At 46.5% G+C, this 25,560-nt stretch overlaps 1 protein-coding gene and 1 long non-coding RNA gene across 7 annotated transcripts in view; one reads left to right on the plus strand and one right to left on the minus strand.

Annotated features, from left to right (window-relative positions):
- The window catches only part of Samd4 (sterile alpha motif domain containing 4), a 222,853-nt gene that overhangs the window by 114,684 nt on the left and 82,609 nt on the right, over nt 1–25,560 (plus strand). For 4 of the 6 annotated variants that reach the window (NM_001037221.2, NM_028966.3, XM_030248082.1 and 1 more), the window contains one exon: nt 18,629–19,147. In NM_001037221.2, the coding sequence (NP_001032298.1) occupies nt 18,629–19,147 (519 nt within the window). Of the gene's footprint in view, nt 1–3,183; nt 3,994–18,628; nt 19,148–25,560 lie in introns of those variants that run through there. The other 2 variants (XM_006519628.2, NM_001163433.1) reach the window with 2 other exon arrangements.
- On the minus strand, nt 3,955–10,472 carry Gm52121. Its single transcript, XR_003951145.1, has 3 exons — nt 7,951–10,472; nt 4,887–5,109; nt 3,955–4,093 (listed from the first exon to the last, which is right to left on the minus strand). It is a non-coding gene; the product is annotated as a predicted gene, 52121 (long non-coding RNA).

Genomic DNA, 25,560 nt, shown 5'->3' on the forward strand with positions numbered 1-25,560 from the left:
CTCTGGGGGGCTACACCCACCTAGCAGACTTTTCTGAACACCCTGATCACGCCCCTGGCTTATGGTAGAGTACAGAAAAACAGCCATCGACACCCTTGACCATTTCCACTTGCCCAACACCCAGAAGCCATTGGAAAATGTCTTGAAAGGCCAGTGTGTGCTGCGCTGAGCCCTCTCTCTCTCTCATTGCCTTCTCTGGGTTAGCTTCTCAGCTGCAACTGGCCACAGGCATCAGGGGAAGAGAGCCAGGTCTGGGACAGCGGGTGGTGAGGTGGTTTCTGGTTGTTTTTAATTCCTAGACCTTTGTCCTAGAAGCTGAAGCAGGTAGTCAGGGGACCCACTCTGTGCAGCTCTCAGTGTTGGGATTAAGCAGGTTCCTCAGAACAAGACCCTGAGGAGAGGGCAGCCGAACCCAGCTCGAGGCGAGGCTCCGGACAGCTGGTTCTCAGAGATATTAAATGTACTCAGAAGAGAGAGACCAAGAGGCAGGGGTACCTAGAAATCACATCTCTAAGAATGATTTTCAAATGCTGTGAGCTTTAGGCTAGTAAGACAGATATGGGGGAATAGCTGTTTTGTGAAAAGGAGAGTAAATTTATCTTTATTTTTATTGTCATAAAATACTACTAATATAAAATTCACCCATTTTAACCATTTTAAGTACTGTCCTGGTATTAATCACATTCATGAAGTTGAGGGGCCCCTCAGGGCTACTCTTTTCTAAAGCTCCTTTGCCATCATCTTAAACAAGAGCTGGGTATCCATTAAATGGTGAGCCCTCTTCTTCTTGTCCCAGCCACCAGCAACTTCCATCTTGCTTTCTAACTCTAAGAATCTGATTCGTGTAAGTGGAATTGTTCATTATTCATCCCTTTTAATCTAGCTTAATCCGCTGGCCATGATGTCTTAGAAGCTCGTGCATGTTGTGGCTAGTGTCAGAACCTCCTTCCCTAGGAAGGGTGAATAGTCTTCCAGGTACATCAGCCATTCTGTGTATCAACTGATAGACATTTGAGTCCTTCCTTGTGTGTTATATGAGTACTGTGAACAATGGCATGTGGGTATTATAGATTTGTTCTTTGCCATTTTAGGAAAATGGATCCCAGTGAACTGAGCAAATGTTACAGAGGCCAACTATGGCTTGGTAGACCCAGTTCTCGGACAGTGGAGGAGATTCCCATGGCCTGGAGCATTGGGTCTAGGTGACTCTTAGGCAAGAATTCTTTAGTAGAGACATTCGCATCCAGTAAAGGAGATCCCTTCCAATTCTATATTCCCATGATTTAAGACAGAGTTTGCAACCCCTAGAGGCCACATATAGAGAAAAGTGATAGCTATGTCAGATGAACCTTCTATGGGAAAGAGCTGGGATGTCAGTATGAGGAGTCGAATCTACTACTGTCTCCAGGCTTAGCCTGAACTCACAGGCTGATTACTTAGAAGTGTAGACGGAGATTCTGCACAGGACTGAGGAGGTCTGTCCAGGGCGTGGCAGTTTCCTTGGACTGTAGCATCCTGGGCAGGATGCTGAGTCCGGTGTCCTTAGCACCGTCCTTCGTGTGTGTGTGTGTGTGTGTGTGTGTGTGTGTGTGTGTGTGTGTGTGTGTGTGTGTCTGCTGGGAAGAGAGCACTTTCCAGCTTTCCAGGGAGGTCCATCCCTAACCTGATTTCTTCCCAGGCTGTAAGAAGTCTAAGGGTGAATGGGGACACGTGGATGCAGGACCCCTTTGGGGATTTCAGGATGACTTGTCAGCCTAGGTGGGGATGCCCTGGGCTCTCTCCAAATTGGTTTCATCCTGCTACTGTTGCAGGGAGGAGAAAGGGAGGGTTCTTATCATTAGTTGAGAAGGTCCTGCCAGAGAATTCCAGTATTCTGGAGTAAGTTTAATTGAGAGTGATTTCATGCTGTCCTTTTTCATGTCGAAGCCAGGGGCTTGCATCATATGATGCAAGTGAATTCGGGGAGGTTTTTATTTGCATGTGAATCATAGCTTTTCCAGCTGAATGTCACTTACTTGGAATTTTCGTCTGATTTTGTTTTTGTTTTTGTCTCTTGGTGTTTTTCCATCAGGCTCTTGGCTAACCAGAAGAAGAAGGGAAAAAAAAAAAACCCGTAGGGAGGGCTCAGTCTGCCTGGAGCAGGGTTTGAGTTGGCAACTCCAAGGGGGAGTATTATGAATGTGAAAATAAGAAAACGGATGCTTTATTTTGCTTTGAGGGAGGAACCAAAGCCAAGTCAAATCGAGAGCTCTAATTTGGGAATAGTGTTATTACAGGTCATTGGGAGTTGGGTACACGCTAAATTGGGAGGCCAGTCACATGAGGAGGCAGCAAAAGCTGTCACATGGGGGACAGCCGAGGCTCATTTACAATGAAGTTTTATTTTATTTACTACGTGGTTGAATGAAATCTATGGCAGATTTGGAAACCTAATCACCCCAGTTGTTGTTGATCTCTCTAGCTCCTGGCCAATAAGTTGTTTATACCCAAGCCAGAGCTTCCCGTGTGTGTGTGTGTGTGTGTGTGTGTGTGTGTGTGTGTGTGTGTGTGTGTGCTTTCCGGGGGTTTTATTTAGGACCTGGGATGTGTTCCTTGATGAGTTGAGCAGGCCATGTGCTAAAGGTTATATGTCTGCTCCCCGCGTTCCTGTCTGATTCCAAGTGGCTTGCTTCCTTTCTCTCTGAAGTCCCTTACACGTACGTCAGGGTCAACGTACCTGGATAATCTCTCTCTCTCTCTCTCTCTCTCTCTCTCTCTCTCTCTCTCTCTCATACGCACACACTCACACATACAGACACACACACACACACATACACACACACACACACACACACACACACACACACACACACACACGGGGATGGACAGACAGAGGGCGCACCCACACCACCTTTCAGTTTCATTTCTGTTTCCTCAGCACTAATGCTGCAAATGCCAGATTGAATTTAAAAAAAAAAAAAAAAAGATAAATCCTGTCCCTGCTGTGGACAGTTATGTTATGAGCAAAGCTCTCTTCCTACTTCCTCCTCCCGATTTTTTATGTTGTTGGCATCCAGGGTAGGACTAGGGTTGTGTGAACTAAATTGGTGATTCTTCTTGAATCCAAGTTGCATTTCCAGATGTCTTAATCTGGGCTCAGTTATTGGCATTTGAGATAAGATGTAAACAGCTCTAGACTATCTAGAGCCAGCAAATTGATATCCAGCGCAAACATGTTGTGGGTCACGGTCCTAAATGGAGTGCCTTACTAAGAGTGTGACAGTCTGCTGGTGCCACCGAAGCGTGTGGGCCAGCAATACTTGTGATGCCCGTTAGGAATAGAAGGCGTGTGGAAACTTTCTATAATAACAGCCTGGCCCTCCAGACTGGCCTGGACAAGTGATCAGGGACTCTGGCCGCATCTGAAGCCGTAGTGGGGTATAGGTGTATGACCTTAGGCAACTTGCACGGTTCCTTGGTTTCCCAAGTGGATTTGGAATAGAGAAGATAAGCTCAGGAGGTGTTTGAGAAGTGAAATGTTATCAGGTAAGCAGAGAGCATGTAGAAGTTTTCTGAGAGTGCATACCACCGTCACCCATGTGCTGGAGCAAGCCTGGATGGCTCTCCCCTTCTTAGCATTGCTCCCTATGGCTGAGGCCTCTGACATCACAATACTCAGGTGGCCACTCAATAATGACGGGCTATCCCCACCAGACACCAGAGGAGGGGAGAAAAAGGAGGAGGACGAAGTGGAGAGGGAGGAGATGGAGCAATCCCTTAAGTGATCATTCCATCCACGCACACAGCTTTCACCTAACATCTGGTTCAAGTGTAATGTTTTCAGCTCCGTATAACCTGTACAGCGTCTGTGCCCTCCCCTTCAAACGCAGCGCAGTATTATGATCCTCTAATCAAGAGAACTGTGCTCCCCTCGCCACATGTCTCGTGGTTCACCGGCAGACCAGTGAGTTAATACGTCTTCACCAGACAGCTCTCCGGAGCAGCTGTTTAGAGGTAATGTTCTGGCCGCCCTGGCTTCCTCCAGACCCATCCCAGCCCTCCTCCTGGGGCTGGAGCTGTATCGGGACTATGTAGATGCTCTGAGGGTGGGAGTCTGGGTAAAAAAGAAAAAGAAAAAGAAATTGACAGCACTGACATTTTTTGCTTCATGGTGTCTGTGGCCACCCCGGGCTGGGTCACACCTTATTGTACTGTGCACTAAAATCCAAATAAACAGACTCATCCCTCTTCCATCCATCCTTAAAAGGACTTTGTACCTCTCTTCTCTGGACAGATGGTGATGAATAGAAAACCAGGGAGGCCGGCCCTGCCTTAGAAATATTGTGACATTTCGATGGCTTGTTTATTGTTTTAAACTCCACGAGAGAGAGAGAGAGAGAGAGAGAGAGAGAGAGAGAGAGAGAGAGAGAGAGAGAGAGAGAGAAAGGTCCACGCCACTCTTGAAGCAATTCTTCCTAATTCACCCTTTCTCGCCTGGCTTCATACTAGCTTCCCCTGGGGATTATAATGTGAGAACATGGAGACTAAGATTCTCAATTCTCTTGGTCCCTCCTGTCAGTGGTTCTCAAACATAATTAAGCCCACATCTCAGTCATCTGGAAAGCTGGTCAAACACAGGCTCATGAGTTCCCAGACACAGGGCCTCCTGCCCTGAAGCAGCTCTTAGACCTTTTGGGCCAGTCCTTCTCCCAAGCGCATACAGCTCAGTGGGGATTCGAGCCCAGATGATACTGTGCTGTGCTTTGTGAACCATCTTCCTCTGTCCCACCCCACCTCCCACCAAGTAGCTCTTGGAAATGGATGCCTCCAGAGGGTGTCCCTAGAGCACAGCTTGGGCACTTAAAACTAGGGTCCTGAATGCCGTCCCCCTGGTGACTCAACCTCACCTGTGTTTCTGTATGAGGAACGGGGGCAGTACTGATCCATGGTCCGTGGTACAGCGATCTGTTGCGTGTCTCTCTGACTTAGGGGGAGCTGGTATCGAGCTGCTGGGAGCACGTTTGCAGGGAAAGGCTGGTTCTGTCTTCTTCTGGTCCCCATTTGTCATTGAAGCTCCAGCTTGGTTTCTTCTGTTGACCCTGAGCTTTACTGTCTGAGGGGGAGGGGTATCTGAGGAGAAAGAATAGACTCTTGTCAGTCAGCTGTCACAGAACATGTTATGCGTATCTCTCAACCCATGCCGTTAACCAAGACTGTATGGTCAGCTTAGGGAAGGGAGTAGCGGACTGCTCGTGAGGCAGGGCTATGACTAGAGAGAATGATGTTGCCATGTCAGTGATGGGGCTCAAAGGCATGAGGGCTAAACTGAAAAAATGAGATTGGGGGTGGAAGGCAGACTCTTCAGCTGATGCCACAGATGACGGAAGGAGCAGAAGAGAGGACGGGGAGAATCTGGATATATATGAGGCACATTTCCAACAGAGAGTATCTAATGTCAAAAACAGAGGTCTCTTTTATAGGATTTTAGCGGCTGGTGGCCATCTCCACTAGAACACTGACAATAAACCCAGATTCCAGTGGGTTCTGCTTCTTGCCAAGGAGTGTGTTGGATGCTGGCTGGGGATCTTCTACATCAGAAAGTCACTGCTTTTTACAGCAATGCCTTTGGTTGCAAAGATGGAGTCCTTCTCCGAGTGCCTCTCTACTCCTAGTCTGCTCCCCCCCCCCAAATCATTCCCATTAAAGACATTTCGATGGTTTCAAGCACCTTCACCAGCCTCTCTACCAATTTTATTGAAAAGGGCAGGTCCTAGTGCCAGGCCGAATACCTTGACGGAGACTAAAGATAAGTAGTAGATAGATAGACTAACAGGTACATCCTTGTCTAAAGGTGGCTGTGTAAGAGCCATTAAAACAAAGTGACACTGCTGCTGTCCTCCTCAGCTCAGGACCAGTGAGGATAGAGCTTTGCATTGTCTTTCTCCTCACAGGACTTTGTCCCCAAGACCTGGAGGTAAAGATGAGGGCCAGTCGGCGAATTTCTAAAGCCCCTGGACATAGAAGTGCACCTGCCTTCCCCCATGACCACCAATAGACTTCTGTCCTGGAAGAAGCCCCCCCACCCAGGTCTCCCCTCTCAGCAGTGAGCTGGGGCAGCTCAGAGCATACACAGCATGTGGGTCTGCTGGACCTGGGCTATTGAAAGCTCACTCATGTCTGGACCCTGCTGCCCTGGGCCTTTTCTTCACCCTCTGTCCTTCCTAGTTCCCTGTGGCTTTCCTTCCCCCTTAGGTCTTGTCCTTTCTTATAGAATTCTAGACAGCATCCTTGACTTCAGGAAGCATGAGTCACACTCTGCCTATGCATGGCCTCAGTTGTGTTCTGCAGTTTCTCACCAAGTTAACTAAAGCAAAAGGTCCCTACCTGGTCAGTCCAACTAGCTCTGCTCTAGCCATTGATCTATAGCCCTGCTTAGTTCTGGGCCCCAAAGGGGGTGGGGGACACGGCCACAGTCATTCCATTCTTTACCGTCACCTTCCCTGCTGTCCTTGCTGCTCTCTGACCTCAAGACTTCAGCGTTTAGAGGTAGTTCCCCTTCTCGTTAAAAAATAAAATTAAAAAAAAAAAAGGTGAAACCTGGCCTCATCACCAAACCTACTAACCTGAGTGAGCCTGCAGCACTCGTAGCAGGTGATGCAAACCTGCTTTTACTGCTTGCCTCTGCATAAATTCCCAGGGTAATAGCTTGGGAGTGGACCAGGAAGGGAGGTGCACCTCTAACTCCCTCTACAGGGCTGTGCTGGTACAGCACAAATAGATGCCTTCCAGGCTCACCCAACTCTGTTCTTGGTTAATCCAGACTTTCTTTCATAAGGCAATGCATAGTTAATCTGCAACAGAGATTCAAATAGCTTACCTCAATAAAAAAATCATTCATTTCTTCTCCATAGGTGACTTAGATGTGTAATGCTTCAGATTTTATGCCGAAATGCATAACATATAAACCTCACCGTCAGCACCTTCGCTATGCATGCTTTGGGAATATCAGTGTGCTCTTTCTTGATGACAGTATTTACACAGCTACACCCCACAGCATAAACTCACACATTCACACTAATACATTAGATTCATAGATCTTCAGATGAAAACGTTTGCCTGTTAAGAAACTCCATTTAGTTTAGGAAGTGTGAGACCCCGTGGAGGTACAATCTGGGCTCATTTTAGAGAACATCTCTCTGGTGCAGGGTGGAGCTGTTGGCTGTAATTCTCCTCACACTTGCCAGGGTTGGTTCCTAGTGTGTGAATTAGCTGCTGTCCATGTTGGCCCCAGTGATCAAGCAGGAGCTATCAAAGCTTTCTTGTGAACTGCTAAGTTCTCCAAGATACTCCCCGCAGCTCTCTTCTCTGGGAAGTACCAAGCACTTAGGCCTTGGCATTGTCTAAGGCCTCCTTACACTGCAGTGAACACTGAAGAGAGCATTCTGTCGGAATTCTCATTTTTGGCCTTCCCATGGGACAGTGTCCAGTGCTCGTGCAGTATCACAAAGCAAGAGCTTTTGTTGTCTTTCATCAAGTCAGCCCAAGGATTGCTGATTCGTTATTTTAAAGACTCTGAGCATCCCGTCATGGTGGAGGGGGTTGGGCTCAGGTGGGGGTAGGGGTGAAGATTGGCAAGAGCAGAAACTCATGCCTTTACCCAGCGTGCTTTCTCCAGAAAGGCTTCCAACCCTAGCAGCTACGTGAGTGGCATCTGTAAGATTGTGTCATGTGGTTGTCAAGAGCAAGGGAATGGTGTTTCTATCTCCAATTTCCATAAGTTTTAGGATCCCTGTTCCTAGGACATTTTATTAAAACTGTCACCATGCGAACATAAACCGTCTTGACACAATGCCATTGGGATTGCTTTTCTTTCACTCTTCAACAGATGTTTGCAAAAGAGTTGCATTAAAATACATTTAACTCTACTATCTCTCCCTCTCAAATCTTTTTTTTTTTTTTGGTGAAGATTACCTTAATTGGTGTTGTGGCAACCAGGGAGAGTACCCAAGGATGCCTTTGTTCTGCAGCAGAATTGTCCACCCTAAAGAGAATGTTATGAAGGCAGTTCAGGAAAGACCTGGAAATTGAACTGTTTTGTCTTCTGTCAGACATCCAGCAGGCCACGCGGGGCTAAGCTCTGTGAGAAAGTGAAACAGTATCAGGGATGAGCGAGGGCAGGGTGAAAGGGTGAGGTGAGCAACTTCGTATGAGAGAGGTTTCCTTAGAAAAATGATATCTGCACAACAATGAGCTGACAGGAGCAACACAGTGGCTCAGGGGAAAGCCCTCTAGGAAGGGAAAACACCAAGGTTCCAAGGTACCAAAGTACCAAGGTTCCAAAGGAGGTGCGCCCCTGACATGTTACAGGGACCTGGGCTGGAGCAAAGCAAGAGAGAGACAGACAATAGCAGAGTGGGACTGAATTATAGACCCAGGAGGACGCTGGCTTTTCCTCACGAGGACACCGTGTGCTGCTCCATTTCCTACCAGCCTTGCAGAATATCAGAGTCTTGGGTGCCTACAAGGAAAGGAAGCTTATTTAGCTCATAGATTTGGAGGCTGAAAGGCTAAGACCAGACCTAGTCCAGCCCAGTTGTGTGAGCCTCTGGTGAGAACCTCGTGGTGAATGGCATCACAATGGGAAGAGTCTATACAAAAGAGAAGCTTTGATAAGACAAAAAAAGCCAGAGAGAGTCAGGGGATGAGGCTGGCTCTTTTTACAGGTCACTGTCATGGTACCTCTCAAAGGTCCACTCAGGTCCTTCTGTGGACAGTGAACTATCATCTAATTAGCTTCTCACGAAGCCCTACCTCTTAGAAGTCACACCACCTCTGTACACATGGGACCCAGTCTTCCAGTGTGTGAGCCTTTGGGCCATCCTCACACCATCCCCAAACCACAGCAGATGGGTAGCACTCCAATCTTTAATCGGGAGAGCCATCAACTAGTCTTAAAAGATCATTCTTGCAAAATGCTGGTTGTGATTCCTAGACTTTCACTGATGATGGAGCAGGGTGCCTAAGTGTGTTCAGATTCTGAATATATTCTGAATACACTAACGGATTAAGTTCATGATGACAGATCTGGAGCGATAAAGAGGGAGGGACATAATATCTTTGGACATAAAGTGTTGAGACCCTCCCTGTAAATGGAGATGAGGGTACAATGGAATCCATGTCTAGAGACTAACAGAGAGATCTGGGCTGTAAACATAGATGTGGTAGTTTCCCTGCATATTCATGGCTCAGAGGTCAGAACCCGGGCAGGTGGTTAGGGAAGTTGGCTTATTTTATACACTTTCTGGAAATGGGTGCTTCACCTACAGAAGTAAAACAGAGCCAGCAGTGGTCAGAAAATGAAAGAGAACCACAACCCTAACCAGAGCTCTTGGCCAAGAGACTTCAGGATGAATTCCCAGCTGCCCTGGGTCCTTTGGGGGCCAAGGAACCTTACTGGGGCACCCAGCTATGCCAGAGCCCAGGGAAAAGTGGCTACAGATCTTTGTTGAAGAGACCCCCAGACCACTCTTCAGGGGTGGCTGAGCCATTGCAAGTCTTTACTGGAGCTGGTGATTCCTGATTGCTGCCCTTCGAACGCCACCAGGTGCCCATGGATAACCAGCACCTAGTGACTTCCTGCCCTCATAGAAGGCTATCAGGCTTCATGGCTCTACTCTACAGATCCCTGCCTTTCCTGGCGAGCTCAAGAAGCAGGAATTGCCCATGTGTATACAATGAAAAATGATCACATCCACCCGCCGTTTCCCCATTCCAAACTCACCTCAGAGCTCCCCTGTCACATCAGTCACGCCACTTCCTGTCCCATTGAAAACAAACAAAATCTAGTAAGTCCCATTAGTGCTGGCCATCCCTGTGTGTATGAGATCATCCAGTAGAGCAGTAGAGTGTGGGCATCCATCCAGTAAGCACCCCTCCAAGGATGGCTGGTCCTCCCATTCCCAGCAGTTAACTGCTGATAACTCCTCCTTTAGGGATAGAGTCTCATGAGCCTTTCCCTCATCCATGCTGGAAATTTGGTTGGCTTGATCTTGTGCAGGTCTTGTGTCTTATACAGCTGCCAACAACAGTGTCATGTCCACAGGCAGCACTTTAGAGAATGCCTCTCCATCTCCCAGCTTTTACATTCTTCCCGGAGCCTTGTTTGTTTTTTTACTAAGTATACAAAACCCCTCATATTAACTAACCATTGCTGTGTAAGAAATTACTCCCAGAGGGTGGTGGTGGTGGTTAGAAGGATGGCTCAGCAGTCAAGAACTTTGTTGCTCTTCCAAAGGCCTGGGGTTCAATTCCCAGCATCACATGTTGTCTGGAAATCATCCATAATTCCTGTTCCAGGGAGTCAGAAACCTTCTGACCTCTGAGGTTACCAGACAATGCTGGCACACAGACATACATGTGAGCAAAACACTCATACATGTAAAACAAAATAATAAAAAAATTTAAAAATATCTTTAAAAATTACCTCCAAACTTAATGGCCTAACATAACAGCCTGCTTGGGCTGGCCAGGTCCAGTGTCTCTGACATCACTGTCGTGATATTAACTGGAGCCGGAGCAGGACTTTCAAGGTGGCTCAGTGACGTGTCAGCCAAGCCTGTTCTGACTCTTAGCAGAAGGCCTGAGCCTTCATCTTCTCTGGAGATGCCTAAGTCTCTTCATAATTGGTATCACTGGCTTCCCTCACAGCAAGGGAACAGAGAAAGCAAGATAGGAACTGCAAAGCTTATGAAGACATCTCTGCCACGTTGTTAGCCACACAGGCATTTGATTAGTGTAGGAGAATGTGTAGAGTGTGAATGCCCGAGTAGAGGGCCAGTGGGGACCATTTGACCAAGGAGAAAGATGCTGCATACAAAACACCACTGGTTACAACAGGGCCTTGGAAACTCCAGACATGTGGGTGTCTCATGATAACTGATATGTCAGCATAATTTGCGGACCCCCCACTAAGTCACCCAGATTATTCTCCCAGCTCAAGAAGAGACCTTGGGAGACAAAAGGCAAGAGTAAGGTACCTACACAGGAGGCTACCATTTGCATGCCGCATTTGCTGCTTTTGTCTTGATTTCAGGGAGAGGGGGTGTCTCTGTGTCAGCGCATACTCTATCAAATGCTTGCTGTTATCATTAGTTTTGTTTGCTTGTTTGTTTTGTTTTTGTTTTTGTTTTTTTGAGTCACTTCAGAGTTGGACTAAACTTAGAAGCTTTCTGTTTCTGCTGTGTCCAGGATTGGGTTTGTAATGTAAATTCTAACCAGGACTATTTACCTATCAACTCCCACTGGTGTTATTGCCTTGTAGCAAGCACATGTAGTTAGCCAGCTCTTCATGCAAGTGTGCACTTAATTCCTGGCCATTTCTTGCATGAACAGATTATCTAAATGCACTTGTGAGAAAGCCTCTTTATGGTGAACATTATTAAGCTGAAAACAGGGGTATAATAAGATAGCAATTTAAGAGTGATTTACTAACAGTTGCAGCTTTAAACACTGACATACGATTGAACTTGTCACCCCGAGAATTGTGGGACAGTTTACTAATCCTCATGGTCTTTAACTATAACTTTCCATTTTTCTTTCACTCTTCTTATGTCACTGGATTAAAATCGGTAAATCATTAACTTTTCCCCACATTAAATATCCTGCACATCTGGGCTCCTTACTCAAGGAAGGCACTCAGAGGATGGAGAAATGGGTTGGCATCATCAAAACTCGTGGGGATTGGACTTTAGTTTCCCAGGTTTAGTTCTCATTCCATACAGGCTGATGCTGGGGTGAGTCAGGAATAGGTTAAGGGACATAGACACCCCAAAGAAGGCTGGTGGGCATCTAGCGGAATGTAGCTAGCATGTCCCATGACTCCTTGTGTAGGATCTGCCTTCGGCTCAATGGTAGAGGTGTTCTCTCCTGTACTATCGTCACAGACGCTCATGCTGAGAGGCTAACTTGTGCTGTCTGGAAGGCAGGGAGGCAGACTCTGCAATGCTGGCTTGGTAATTTGACTTGGGGAGCAGTGGTTGACAGGATGTAATGAAAATCCAGATAATCAGCCCACAACTTCTGCTGGCAGACCACCACGGGAGGCCAAATTATAATCAGAAACCAATTTCTAAGTCGCCCCGAAAAATCTCGCCCCTTAATGTGGGCGTAGCTCCAGGCTCCATGGTCAGTGCATTCTTTCCCTGGAGGCACTTAAGGAGCTAACCCATGGTCTACCATTCCTGGTGAGCAAGCAATGGAGGCGAGGGAGGCAAGGAAGAGTTTAGTAGCAGCAAGTTAGGGACCTGAGTCTGTTTCAGAATAGGAACAGCAATGTCAGATGGATCAGACATTCAAAGCCACATGGCTAAAGCTTCCTTTTTTCCTTAGCAGCACTTGGTTATACATTAGTTACCTTTGGCCATGAAACAAATTACTCAAGGCTTGGCTGATTAGAACAATACATATGTAATCACACACTGTTTCTTTGGCTCTTGTAATGTGTGGTTGTGGCTCAGGGTCCGTCAGAATGCTGTCTGGAGCTCTAGTCATGTGAAGACTCTAAACAGGGCTGAGATTTCCTTTGCATGTGGACATTGGCAGAGGACCTCTGTGCTGGTGAATCTTATGTCAATATTAAACAAACTAGAGTCACCAGAGAGGAGGGAGCCTCAAATAAGAAAAGGCCTTTTGGCTAGTAGTGGCACACACCTCTAATACCAACACTGGGGAGGCAGAGACAGGTGGATCTCTGAGTTCGAGGCCTGTTTGGTCTACAGAGTGAGTTCCCAGACAGCCAGGGCTACACAGAGAAACCCTGTCTAAAACAAACAAAGAACAAGCGAGCAAGCGAGTGAGCGAGCAAGCGAGTGAGCGAGCAAGCGAGTGAGCGAGCAAGCGAGTGAGCGAGCAAGCGAGTGAGCGAGCAAACGAGTGAGCGAGCACATGAACAAGCAAGCAAGCAGGCAGCACCCCTCCACAGCTTCTGCCTCTCCAGGATCCTGCCTTGTGCGAGTTCCTGCCCTGACTTCCTCCTCAAGCTGCCTCTGCTCACGGTGTTCCATCATGGCAATAGACTAACCTTAATTAGGACATCTTTGGCTCCTCACCTGAATGCCCTCATTGGGTTGCTACCGGGCAAAGAATGACCTCTCAGTAGGACTGCCGACTTCCCTCAGAGTGAACCATCCAAGAGCAGAGAGCAAGGCAAGAGCTGCATCTTTTATACCCTGAACCCTAAAGTTGCACAGTGCCATCTCCACAACACTGCTTCAGGAGACTCCCTAAACGCGCCCACACCACGCCCCCCACCATGCCCCCAGACCTCAGAGAAGAGGATGAGCTTCCCTTCGGAGGACAGGTGTCAGAAGGAACCACTAGCACCCCAAAACCACAAAAACTATCCTCTCCATTGTCTCCGAAGCTCCTTTGGCTTCCCTTCCAGTTTTTGTAACTATAGCTACGCATTTACACAAGGTCGATGTAAGGACTGCATACCACAAATACTAAAATATCTAGCTCATGGCGGTTCTAGCGTGATAACCATCTGTAGCTGAAGCTGGTTTGCCTGCCTCCATGCTGCCTCTTCACTAGTCAAGGGACCGATGGCAGCTTAGTCGGTCCACCTACGTCTCTGTCTCTCTCATCAGCGAAATAAGGCTAGTTATGAGCTCTGCTACCCCGCCCCCTCTCGCTAAGCTTCTTGAGAGCGTTCAATGAGTAATTAAATGCACAGGGCTTACAAGAGAGCCTGGCCCACAGAAACCACTCAATACTGTTGGCTGTCAGCGTGACAGCTAGAGCAAGAGAAGTTTGAGCCAGTAGGTGTGGCTAGCCTCAGAAAGCAGCCTTCGAGCTGAGTTCCCAGGAGGGGTAAGCAAAAACCATGTTGTCTTCCTGGCCACACCACAACCTCAAACCATCTGACGGCTATTCCTGGGGATAGTGTTATTTCAGCCCTAGAAGGGACAAGGGACAGAGACCTCTCATCCCCAGGCTCTGCTGTGCCTCTTCCCTCAGAGTCCTGGGTTAATACTTGGCAGAAAGTGCTTGCTGGAGATAACCTGTCTCACTAGCACTCTGAGTCCTATTTATGTTTTATTTTTGTCCTGACATTTTTTTTTAAGACCGACCTTTTGTGAGGGCAGAATATCTAAACAGGGAAGTGGCCTAGCAGGAGTCTAGGAAATTCTTCAGCCTCACGCATTTTTTGGTTCCCGAATTTAATTGTAAGGATATGTGTGCTTGCAACCTGCCCCAGCTCACTGTTGGCTTATGACACACGTCTGTTCTTCCTCTGGGCCTTTTGTGTCCTTCCTGGGACTCTTGAGACCCTTGGACAGACGGCCTAGGTTTCTTTTCCTCCTAAATATAGCCATCATGTGAAGCGTGCCAGACTCATGCCCCGTGTCTGTCCTTCTTAGCAGAGACTGATGCGAAAGGATTGCTGTGAGCTAGAGGCCAGAAGGAACCACATAATGAGACTTTGTCTCCAAACAAATAAGTGAAAAATACCTCAGACTTCAAGAAAAGAAAAGGAAAAAAAAAAAAAGCCAGAAAATGGTGCCCAGTCTTTGCAGACAAAGGGATGGAGCTATTATGATGAGTTTTTGTTCATTTCCCAGACCCCTTTAAAAGATAGGCTCTGACTAGTGAGACACGTGATATTCTTACATCTGGTGGCAATCAGATAGATATTAAACCTAGTGGCAATTAGCTAAATTGTCAGAGAGGTAGGAAGGACCTCTCGAGGTCACCTGTCTCATGCCCTTCTCCTCCATTAGAATGTCTTTAGCCTGTGCCGAGCTGCTCACTAGCCATGGGCAGGGTAACACGGCTCACTCAAGTGCAGGTGTGTCGGTGATAACATAAGCCCTGGATTTCCAAAATTTAACTCAAGTCTGAAGAGGGATACATGTCTGTCTCCCTAGTGATCTGTAATGACTACCAGTTGAAATGATATTTTAGTGTTGGCCTAAATCAAGTAGCTTGTTGCTTTTTTGTAATTTGACTACTGCAAAGTTGCAGGTACTGTACATGGCTCATGTTATTTTACTAATTATCTGTGCTGCTAGTATTATATCTGGTATTATTAGTGGGGTGTCTAGCAGTATTCAGACACCCCACTCTCCACCCTATTCCCAACCCTTATCCTTCATCTCTCATCCCCAAATCCTGGGAACAGGATTAGGATTCTAGACACTTCTACCACAACTCTTCTGTACCTTTCATGATCCTGGCTTCCCACTTCTTCTCTGTAGTCTTCCTCCGTCTTCAGGTTAGTAGCTTCTGCTTCACACAGTGACTCTTTGGCATCCCAGAAACCCCCACATGAAGAGAGTCCAGTCTCGCTTCTTATTGTTAGAAGGGCGGTCCTAGCTCTCTGACAATTTAGCTAATTGCTACTAGATATAGTAACATCACAACTAGTTGTTCTTTCTTTGTCTTACAAGGAAGATATGAGGCACTTGTGATCCTTGCTCCATGGGTGAGAGGCTCGGCAAGATTGGGTAACTTCCTCAATATCTCCTAAGTACGTGGTGGCAAAAAACAACTTGAGCCTAGGTTTACCTGATTCTTAAATCTTCCCACTCAACTGATACATTCACCTGCCTCTCAGAGTTGGGAATCTTTTTAAAAATGAATTTCAAATTGGCTTTGGAAGGTAGGGGTTCTGGGAGATGAAAGAAACTCTCTGTAACACCCTCCTCCCTCACTCCTTATCGTTTTTTCCAACTTGGTAATATTTTAATGACTTCCTTTGTGTCCTCCCTCTATTTGTAAAACTAAACATCCAAAGCTGCTTACATCATCTTTCTCTGAGTCTGACTGATACAGAGCGAAGGGAAAGGGTTATTTCTACTTGTTTCTACTGCCAAGTACTCAATTGGTCCTTTCGGTACTTCATCCCATTTAACCCAAGGAAGGCAGAAGCTAATGGGACTTACTACCCATGACTGATGTGACAGTTAAGGCTCAAACAGGTTAAGCAATGTAACAGAGTGGCAGGCAGGTCTGGGATTAACTCCCATGCCTTACTCCAAAGACACCAGGTCCTGCAATGCCAATTGTTTAACTCTCTGTGATTGTAACATAATATCCAAGAGAAAATCCACTTAAAAAGAGGAAAGTTTTATTTTCACTCTCAATTTGGAAGATTCCAACCCATAATGGTTGGTTAAGAAAACTTGTGATAGCCAAGAAGCAAAAAGAGAAAGATGGGGTTGGGGGGGGCGTCTACTATCCATTTTGGGGATATACCCCAAAGTGATCAGAAAATCTCCTACTAGACTCAATTCTGAATATCTCTAAACTGGGGAGCACACCTTCAACGTGGGACTTTCAGGGAACTCAAGATGAAGGTACAAGGCTGAGGTTTTTCTTTGCAAGTACTCTGAAGAGGCCTTAGTACATGCCAATGAGTCTGTAGCTTAACCCCTCCAACCTGAAGACACCATGTGAAATCCACTGGGGATGCCCCACTCTGTGGATTAACTGTGCATCTCCAAAACTCAACAGGCACCATGCTTCGTCTGCCCTTTGAATGGGGCAGGGAGGGGAGTGTTAAGGAGCGGATCTGCACATGGGTGAGCCCGAAGCAAACTGTGGTGTGCGTGGTGTGAGGTGCTCAGTGGGAATGCTGTGCTAGCTGCTTCATGTCTGCTGTCCCAGCATCCCAGCGGGGCTGAGATGAAGTCAACCTTGAGTTTGAGCCTAGCCAGGGCTTCAGAGTCTAAGACCTTGTCTCAAACAATGAAAAGACAAGCACCGGGGTCCCACTTGTCTGTGGGACTTAGAGCAAAACCAGGTTCTTAGGGACATAAAAGGGAACGGTGTCGTGCCAAAAGCTAGGAAAGGGGTGGGAGGTTTTTGTTTTGATGAGGACAGACTTTCTGATTGGAAGTTATTGAAGGTCTACAGCAGTGATTCCCAACCTTCCTAAGGCTGTGCCTCTTGAATACAGTTCCTCACGTCGTGGTGATCCCCCCACCATAAAATTGTTTTCCTTGCTATTCATAACTGTAATTTTGCTATTCGCACAAACAATGATGTAAATAGCTGTGCTTTCCAATGGGCTTAGGGAACCCTTGTGAAAAGGTCGTTTGAAACCCCAGAGGGGTCACGACCCACTGGTTGAGAACTGCTGGTCTACAGGCAGATTATGTGCCACTGTGAGTGTCTTTAGTGACACCGAAGCACATGCATAAAATGCTTAAGAATGAGAACCCATGTAGAAATGCCCGGCATAGTGGTGCACACTTGTAACTCTAGCCCTGAGAGGCAGACACAGGAGGATCCCTGGGGCTCACTGGCCACAGCCTAGCCTAGTTGAGTTCTCTCCCCAGGTGTAGGTGATGTTCTTTAGAACAGTACCCAGCATGCTCTGCTGTCCTGCACACACGTAAGCACGCATACGCACACGTGCTACACTCACTCACACATCAATTCCAGTAAAAATTTTAAATTAAAAATAAAGTGTTAAAAAAAATCCACAGAAACAGATCTTTGTAGAAAGATACATTTCCTACCAGTATATGGGATCCACAGTGTCCCTGGAGCTGTAGGCCTCTTTCACTTCATTGTTTTCTTGTGAGAAAGCTGCATCAACACGAAGATTCAGGGACAAGGGCGGGGGACAACCTTGGGTCCCTTTCTCCTGACATGGTCTTCTGTGTGGAAAGTTGAACCAGCTTCACACACATTCCTTCTTCTGCACTTACGGTGCTCCCAGTCGATGTCTGGAGCGGGGAGGCAGCTTCGCTTCAAGAATTCCTTCCTGTGAGCCCTCAGTTGATGGAGATTTCATCATGCTTGCCCCCTGTCTATGGTTGTGCCTAGTTCTGTCTAAGAAGGAAGACAGGGCTGTCCATTCTCATTGATTGGACCAAAGTTGTCATCTCTTTGACAACTAAGCATTTGTTAGTTTTAAAATAGAGACCTTTACTCTATATTTTATTAGATATTATATAATACATTATATAATATTATATATGTTTATGCATAATAAAATATCACCTAGTTCATTCTAAAATAGAGATTAAATCTATTTTATGTATATAAGTGTCTGCCTTCATGTATGTCTGTGCACTATGTGTGTTTATGGTACCTGAGAGAGCCAGAAGAGAGCGTCAGATCCCCTGGGGCTGGAGTTACTGACAGTTGTGAGCCACCATGTGGGTGGGCACTGGGAATTAAGCCCAGATCCTCTGCAAAAGCATCCAGTGTTCTCAACCACTGAGCCATTTCTCCAGCTCATAGATTTCATTCTTTGAGACAAGATCTCATGTAGTTCATGCTGCCTCAGACTTCCTAAGTAGTAGTGGATGACCTTAAACTTCGGAGCCTTCTGTCTCCACCTTCTAAGTTCACTAAGAACGCCTGGAATCAGGTGTTCACCACAATACCCATATTTTATATAGCACAAAGGATCCCAGGTTCTACCATCTGCACTCTCTAAGAAGTTTTGAACTGTATCTCATTGAAGTTCCTGGCCCCTTAAAAACCTTAAGCCAGTTGACCGATCCCATCCACAGTTGAGAACATTTAGCCAGGGTTAAGAAGTCGACGCTCTAAGCCACAGAAATTTAGAGTGCGGTGTCTCGTGTGATCGTGGGTGTATTTGCTCATGTGTCCTGTGTACTTTCCCCTTCAGGAATCATTAACCAATGGCAACAGGAATCCAAGGATAAAGTGATTTCCCTTCTGCTAACTCACCTGCCTTTGCTGAAGCCAGGAAACCTCGACGCGAAAGCAGAGTATATGAAACTGCTGCCCAAGATCCTGGCACACTCTATCGAACACAACCAGCACATTGAGGAGAGCAGGCAGCTGCTGTCCTATGCTTTGATCCACCCAGCCACTTCCTTGGAAGACCGCAGCGCACTAGCCATGTGGCTGAATCACTTGGAGGACCGCACATCCACCAGCTTTGGTAGCCAGAACCGAGGCCGCTCGGACTCTGTGGATTATGGACAGACGCATTACTATCACCAAAGACAGAACTCTGACGATAAGCTCAATGGCTGGCAGAACTCTCGGGATTCTGGGATTTGCATCAGTGCCTCCAACTGGCAGGACAAGAGCCTGGGCTGTGAGAATGGCCATGTGCCCCTCTACTCTTCCTCGTCTGTCCCTGCCACAATCAACACGATTGGAACCGGCGCAAGCACGAGTAAGTCCCCCAGAGACCCTGGAACGCATTCGGGTTTGGTGATTTGCTGTGTGTGGCACGTCCTGCTGACAGCGTCTGCTCTGAGCACCCTGTAACCCCGGGAGAAGGGAGAAGGAGGGCTGGTGGCATTCAGCTATGGGAGAGGGCTCTTTGGACCCGGTATTTGTTGCTCTTTGGCTCTGGAAAGATGAAAATTCTGGGCAGGTTAAAATGATGGATGGTCCAAATTTGGGGTTTAGACAGACCAAAAATAAAGAAATGAGAGGAGAGAGAGTCAATGGTGAAAGAAGGAACCATTCTGTTTCCACAAATAAAAATGCCTTTCACCCTGGGGCTCAGGGATTCTTCTCCTTCTTCTCCTTCTTCCTCTTCCTCTTCCTCCTTCTCCTCCTCTTCCTCTTCCTCCTCCTCTTCCTTCCTTTCTTCTCTTCCTCCCCCATCCTCCTCCCTATCCTCTGTTTCTCCCTCCTCTTCCTCCTCCTTTCCTTATGTATATTAAAAAATCACCTGGAATATCCTCTTGCATTTTCTGGTTGAACCCGCAGTTCTTGGGTGGCCCTGACCAGAGGGAGCAGGTTTGCTGACTGAGAATGCTGCCCTGTGCTGTGAGCTAATGTGAGTGCTGTGGCCTTCCTCTCACTCAGTCTAACATGATGTGAAAGAAGGGCCAGGAGATGCCCTGTGGAAAGAGAGCGCAAATGGCAACTTCTCTACTCTTTTGGCCACTCTATACTGGGCAAGAGGGCTGGGAGTCCTTTCTATGGTGTCCTATTTAGGCCAAACAAGGTAGCCGACCTCCACTCGTGCCTGTATATAGCAGTGCTGTGCGTTGGTGACTCCCATCAAACAGCCCTCCCTAGAGCTGATTTGCACATATCTGAGACTGTTGTGACACCTCCAAGATAACTCTGAGCTTTCTTAAGGGAAAGGTTTTGCAACTGAACCCAATGTACCTGTCAGAATGCAGGTTAACCCTCTATTAAAAGAGACAAGAAGAGGAGTTGAGGGTGTAGAGCTCTTGCCTATCGAGTGTGAGGCCTGAACTCTTATCTCCAGCACCATAAACACATGGGAGGGAGAATAAGGGAAGCTTTAAAACGAGCAAGGATACCTTGGCCTCTCCTTGAATCTTTTGGCTATTAGAACTCTCTAAATAGCTTTCTCAAATAATTAAGAACAACAAATCATATCTGCATTAGTCCCACAGCACATCGCTAGAATATTTCAACATGGAAGATCATGCTCTGCTTTGGGCTCAGCATAAGTTATTCTTTGTTCTTTTTCTTCTTTTTTTTTGTTTTGTTTTACTTTTATCTGTAAGTAACTTGAACAGTTGTGAGCTGGGAGAGAGTCTTGCATTGTTGACTTGGGAATCTCATGGCTCTTAGTGTTCTTTACAGACTCATGGTCCAGCCAGGAACAACTTTTATCAGCCTCTGTGTACCAGAGAATGGCTGGGACTACAGCAGATGTGAAGGTCAACTAGCCCGAGTTTTCTGGGTGAATGACAGGGTCCAGTTATGGTCGCAAAAGGCCTTGGTAACTTAAGAGATGCCAATTTCAAGCAACCCATCGTTGTCTTTATCTGCTTGTATATTCTGTGTCCTTCATCCTGAACTTAGTCTCAGACCATCACACATTTCATTGCAGATTAACCTACTCAGGGTCAGGTTTTACAATATTGACACTTTGAAAACTCATCAGATTAGAGTTGACAATCCCACTCCTCTGCCCAGGCCAATGGAGAAGAGGCTATGAATGGCTCCCGTGGCTGTCTTGACTTGGGAAGCCTTCTGTACTTGAACTACAAAAGATTTGGAGGTTCAACCAGATGACTACATAACACAGACCTAGAAGAAGAAAGGAGTTTTAGAACATCAGCAGAAAATATGAAAGATCTCAGATTTGCAGAGCATGCTCTCCCAGCACTTAGACCACAGCAACTCTGAATTTCAGTGTTTACTCCCCTGCATGCCCATGGTGGGTCAGGTGTGTTTTTTAAAACTGCAAGTCATTTCCTTAGTCTATAACATACACACTGAGTCCTGAGAGGCAGCCTGACAAAGCAGAAAGCTCGTAGACTAAGGGCGTTTTAACACCTTCCAAGGTTCAAAACCAGACCTGCAATTGGCTAACTACAACTTGCTCTGGACAAAGCACCCACTTGTAAAGTGAGACTATCCTGATTCCCCCCTCAGTCTGTGGGAAGACCGTGTCCTGGCGAGAGTGGCAGAAAGCGCACAGGAAGTGTGCACTAGATGAATACATGAGAGAAGCTGGTGAACCCAAAAAGGAGCTAAGTGTTAATGATGGTGTCCGGAGTCCGTACCCTCGCTTTCAGTTCTGAATGCTCCCAAGAGAAACACCTTTCCCTACGTCTAAGGCCACAGAGTACAGGTGCTCACTAACTCAAGTGGCCTTTGCCCCATAAATCCATCATAAGCTAAAAATGTCATAAGCCAAAGACTTCATTTGACAAACCTAGCCAGCTGAGTATCATAACTTAGCCAAGCCTACCTTAGATATGTTCAGAACACTTCCATCAGTATACACTGGGAAGATCATCTGACACAAGGAGATTTCTCACTGAGTAGCTAAAGGTGAAAACGGAATGCTTGTGTGCCTGTGCTTTTAGACAGCTTCAAAGTTCAAACGTCACTAAGCCCAGCCCTTGCAAGTTGAGGACCAAATGTAGTCCAGGGGACTGTGAATGTACCATGACTTTAGCTACTCCACTACAGTAGAAACTGGGTACAGTTTCTTCCACTGTATTAAAGAACAGCATTTCTTCTTTCAAAGTGGAAAACAGCAGCTGCCCAAAATAACATGATTTCAAGAGCTTAACTATCCATTACTGTCACGTTAGTGACAGGCAAGGCCGAGTGGCTCACTGCAAAGCCACACCCTTAGAATGTTGTTTAATTTTTTTAAGATTTATTTATTTTTATATGGGTATGGGTGTTTGGCTCGCATGTATATCTGTGTACCACACACATGCATGGGATTCATGGAGACCAGAAGAGGGTTTCAGATACCCGGGAACTGGGGTTACAGGTGGTTATGAGCCACTGTGTGGGTACTGAGAATTGAACCCAGAAGAGCATCAAATGCTCTTAACCAACGACCCATCTCTCCAGCTCCCTCATTTTAGATTTTAACCTAATTTTAGTCCAGGACTTTTTAATATATTCTCTTATGACATTAGACCTTCAAGAAGTCCCTCCACCTTTGTGGCTTCTTCTCTGTACAGGTTCCTACGCCTCCAGCCACCCTGCAGACACTTTCTGTCTGTCTGTCTGTCTGTCTTGTCCTGAGACTGTTGGAATCCATGGGAAACATTAGCAGAAGGCATTGCTCCTGCTTACAGGAAGAGAGAAGCCGTGTCAATCAGTGTCATAATTTAAAAAAAAAAATCAAACACGTCTTCCTATATGACTTGTTTTCCAAAGAATGCCACATTTCTGAATTGTATAAAAGCAAAGTCTAAAATAATCAGTTAAAATAATCGATGCTGCTGCAATGCCTGTAGGTTCTGGGTTACTTGGATGGGAGGCTCTCTTAGTCTGTCTTGTGTAGCTATAACCGAGTACCATGGACTCGGTAATTTACACACCAGAGAAGTTTGTTTAGCTTGTGGTTCTAGGAGATGGGATGACTAAGAAAGAGGAGCCACCCCTGAGGAGTGTCTTCTACTGCATTGTAGCGTGGCAGATAGCTTCTGATAGCAGGAAGGATAATTGTGAGTGTGTGCGAAGGAAGAATGATCTCACTTTTGTAACAAAACGTTAATTCATTCATAATGGCCAAGCCCCGTGACCTTCTCAGTTCCTTGGGGGCTCACTTCTCAACCCCGATGCCTTGGGACCGGGTCTCTCATTCATGAACTTTGGGAAGCACATCCAGACTGCAGTAGGCTGTCCACTGCACGGGTTATGAATGTTTGGAATGGAAAGATTCTTGTGATCTGGGGGCGTGGACGGGGTCAAACTTTAGCAGAGGGAATGGGTAGAGGGAAAGAAAGCTGGAGGAGGGCTCAGGGAAGAATGCCCATTCTGAACAAAAGGATGGAGTCGTGGGTGTGCAGGCAGGCTGACAGAGTGTGGAGGAAAAGGAGCGCTCAGGAAGGGACAGACAGGAATGAAGGGGAGCCGTGAACGAAGACTGAAGGAAGTATCTGTGAGCATAAAGGCCCTGAACAGGGCGTGAGCAGAGTCATGCAGGGATTGGTCATCTGCAGGCAGACAGACAGGCAGCAAACAGTGGGTGTGGTCAGCGTCAGAGCCTGTGCTGTTAAATCATACAAGCATCCTTGGGATGACAGCAGGGTAGAGGTACCAGGGAAGGTCTGGGAGGTCACGCACAGCTGATAACAAAGTAACCTGACACAGCCACCACGGAAGCCAATGCAGAGGCTTCTCAGGAAGCTGATGACCGACGGGGGCTGGACAGAAGCCTCAGCACTCACGAACTTGTTGCCCTTGCAGATGACCAGTCCAGGTCCCAGCATCCGCACTGGGCTGCTCGCAACTGCCAGTAACTCCCAGATAAGGGGAAATCCAATGTCCTCTTCTGGTCTCTGTGAACACTCACATTCAGATGCACATATCTACACATAGACACACAATTTAAAAGTTTTCAGTTAAACAAACCTATCAAGTGATATTCCATATAACACAGCTAAACCTCTCTGGAATGTCAAGGCACTATTTACAGAAGCTAAGTTATAGAATAAACGTTTGTGTCCCGCAACAGAATAATGGATGAGGAAAATGTGGGCCATACACACACACACACACACACACACACACAAGGAAACTTTCCTTAGTCATTCATACATATAGTTGTATATAAAAAACTTCAAAGTAGAGAGAAATCTTTCCAGGGGGAGGGTAGTGAGCGAAGCAGAGAGAGAAAGGCATGCTGGGAAGTGTGTTCAGCATACACACAAAAAAAATTGTTTTAAAGAAAATCTTTGATCCTAGGAGAAATCATTAGATTAGGATTCAGTGTTGGGTGTGGATAGAGGTTATTGATAGGCTCATTTGGTCATTCATGTAGAAAGATTCTATTGAAACTTCTGTAGGACCTAGGTTGCTCCAGGAATCTTGGACACTATTGGAGAAGGCCAACTCACCATTGCTTACGGAGCAGTCTAGCATATGTCAATTAGAGTATGAAAATAAATCATATGGTTCATTAGAACTTGGTAAGTCATATGGAGAGTCAAGTATGTAGAAGTGGGCCCAGGTGTTAAGGTGATTTGGGTATGAAGTTAGTTGGTCAGAGCAGGCCTCATTGAGATTTTGATGCTGGTAAGGAAGTGGTGAAACATCCAAGGAGTAGTCCAGACCAAAAGGCTAGGGCAGAGATCCCTAGACTTCATACCCAATATATTCATTGCAAAGCAAGAAGGCTGTTGCCTAAGGGAGAGTGAGGCAGGCAGTGCTGGGAGAATTGGGCAGAGGGCACAGCCTACTATGACAAAGACTTTGACTTTGTCAAACCAGGAAACCACTGGGAATTTTTGGCAGATGAGTGGTGTGACCCGCCTCACAGGCTAAAGGGATTCATTGGCTGCTATATCTGTAGACAGACTGTATCAGGACAAGGACGGATTCAGAGAGACCATTTTGGAGGCTGATATCATCATCGCACAGGCAAGAGACCATGATGGTTTGAACCAGCAATAGTCACGGTAGTGGGGTGAAACCAACAGATACACCAACCAAATCATCTAATTCAGAAGTAAATTCCTTCCTCATTATTTCTTTCTCATTCATGTTGCAACTAGTAAAGAGAATGAGAGAGAGGACATAAATGTTGCTCCCGTGAGGTTTGCCTGAGCCACTCCTGGAAGGATGGGGTTACTTTCAGTTGAGATGAGTAAGTCTGAGTTGGGCAAGCAGAGGAGCTTTAGGGTAAGAGGCTGAGCTTAGTATCAGAGCTGGTGAGTCTGGGCAGGGAGATGGAGATTAAGAGATGCTGAGGAGGAGGCAGGATATATGGATATGTTCTTTGGGAAAGAGGGTGAACCTGACGCTTTGTGAATGGGTAGTGTTTCAAGCAATGAGATTAAGTGATATTACAAGTTGGAGACAATCAGGGAGGCACACAGCCTGGGTTCTTCAACCTGGAGGCCACAGGGACAACGGCAAAGGAGGGGCTGGAGAGATGGCTCAGAGGTTAAGAGCACTGGCTGTTCTTCTAGAGGTCTTGAGTTCAATTCCTAGCAACCACATAGTGGCTCACAGCCATCTATACTGTAATCTGATGCCCTCTTCTGGCATGTAGGCATACATGTAGGCAGAATACTGTATACATAATAAACAAATAAATTTAAAAAGGGGGGGGGGCTGCAAAGGAACAAGAGGATCCAACAGGAAGCTACCCAGTTAGAGAAGAAGAGTGCCTTG

The sequence above is a fragment of the Mus musculus genome, chromosome 14 (assembly GCF_000001635.26).
Source record: "Mus musculus strain C57BL/6J chromosome 14, GRCm38.p6 C57BL/6J".
NCBI classification, from domain to species: Eukaryota; Metazoa; Chordata; class Mammalia; order Rodentia; family Muridae; genus Mus; species Mus musculus.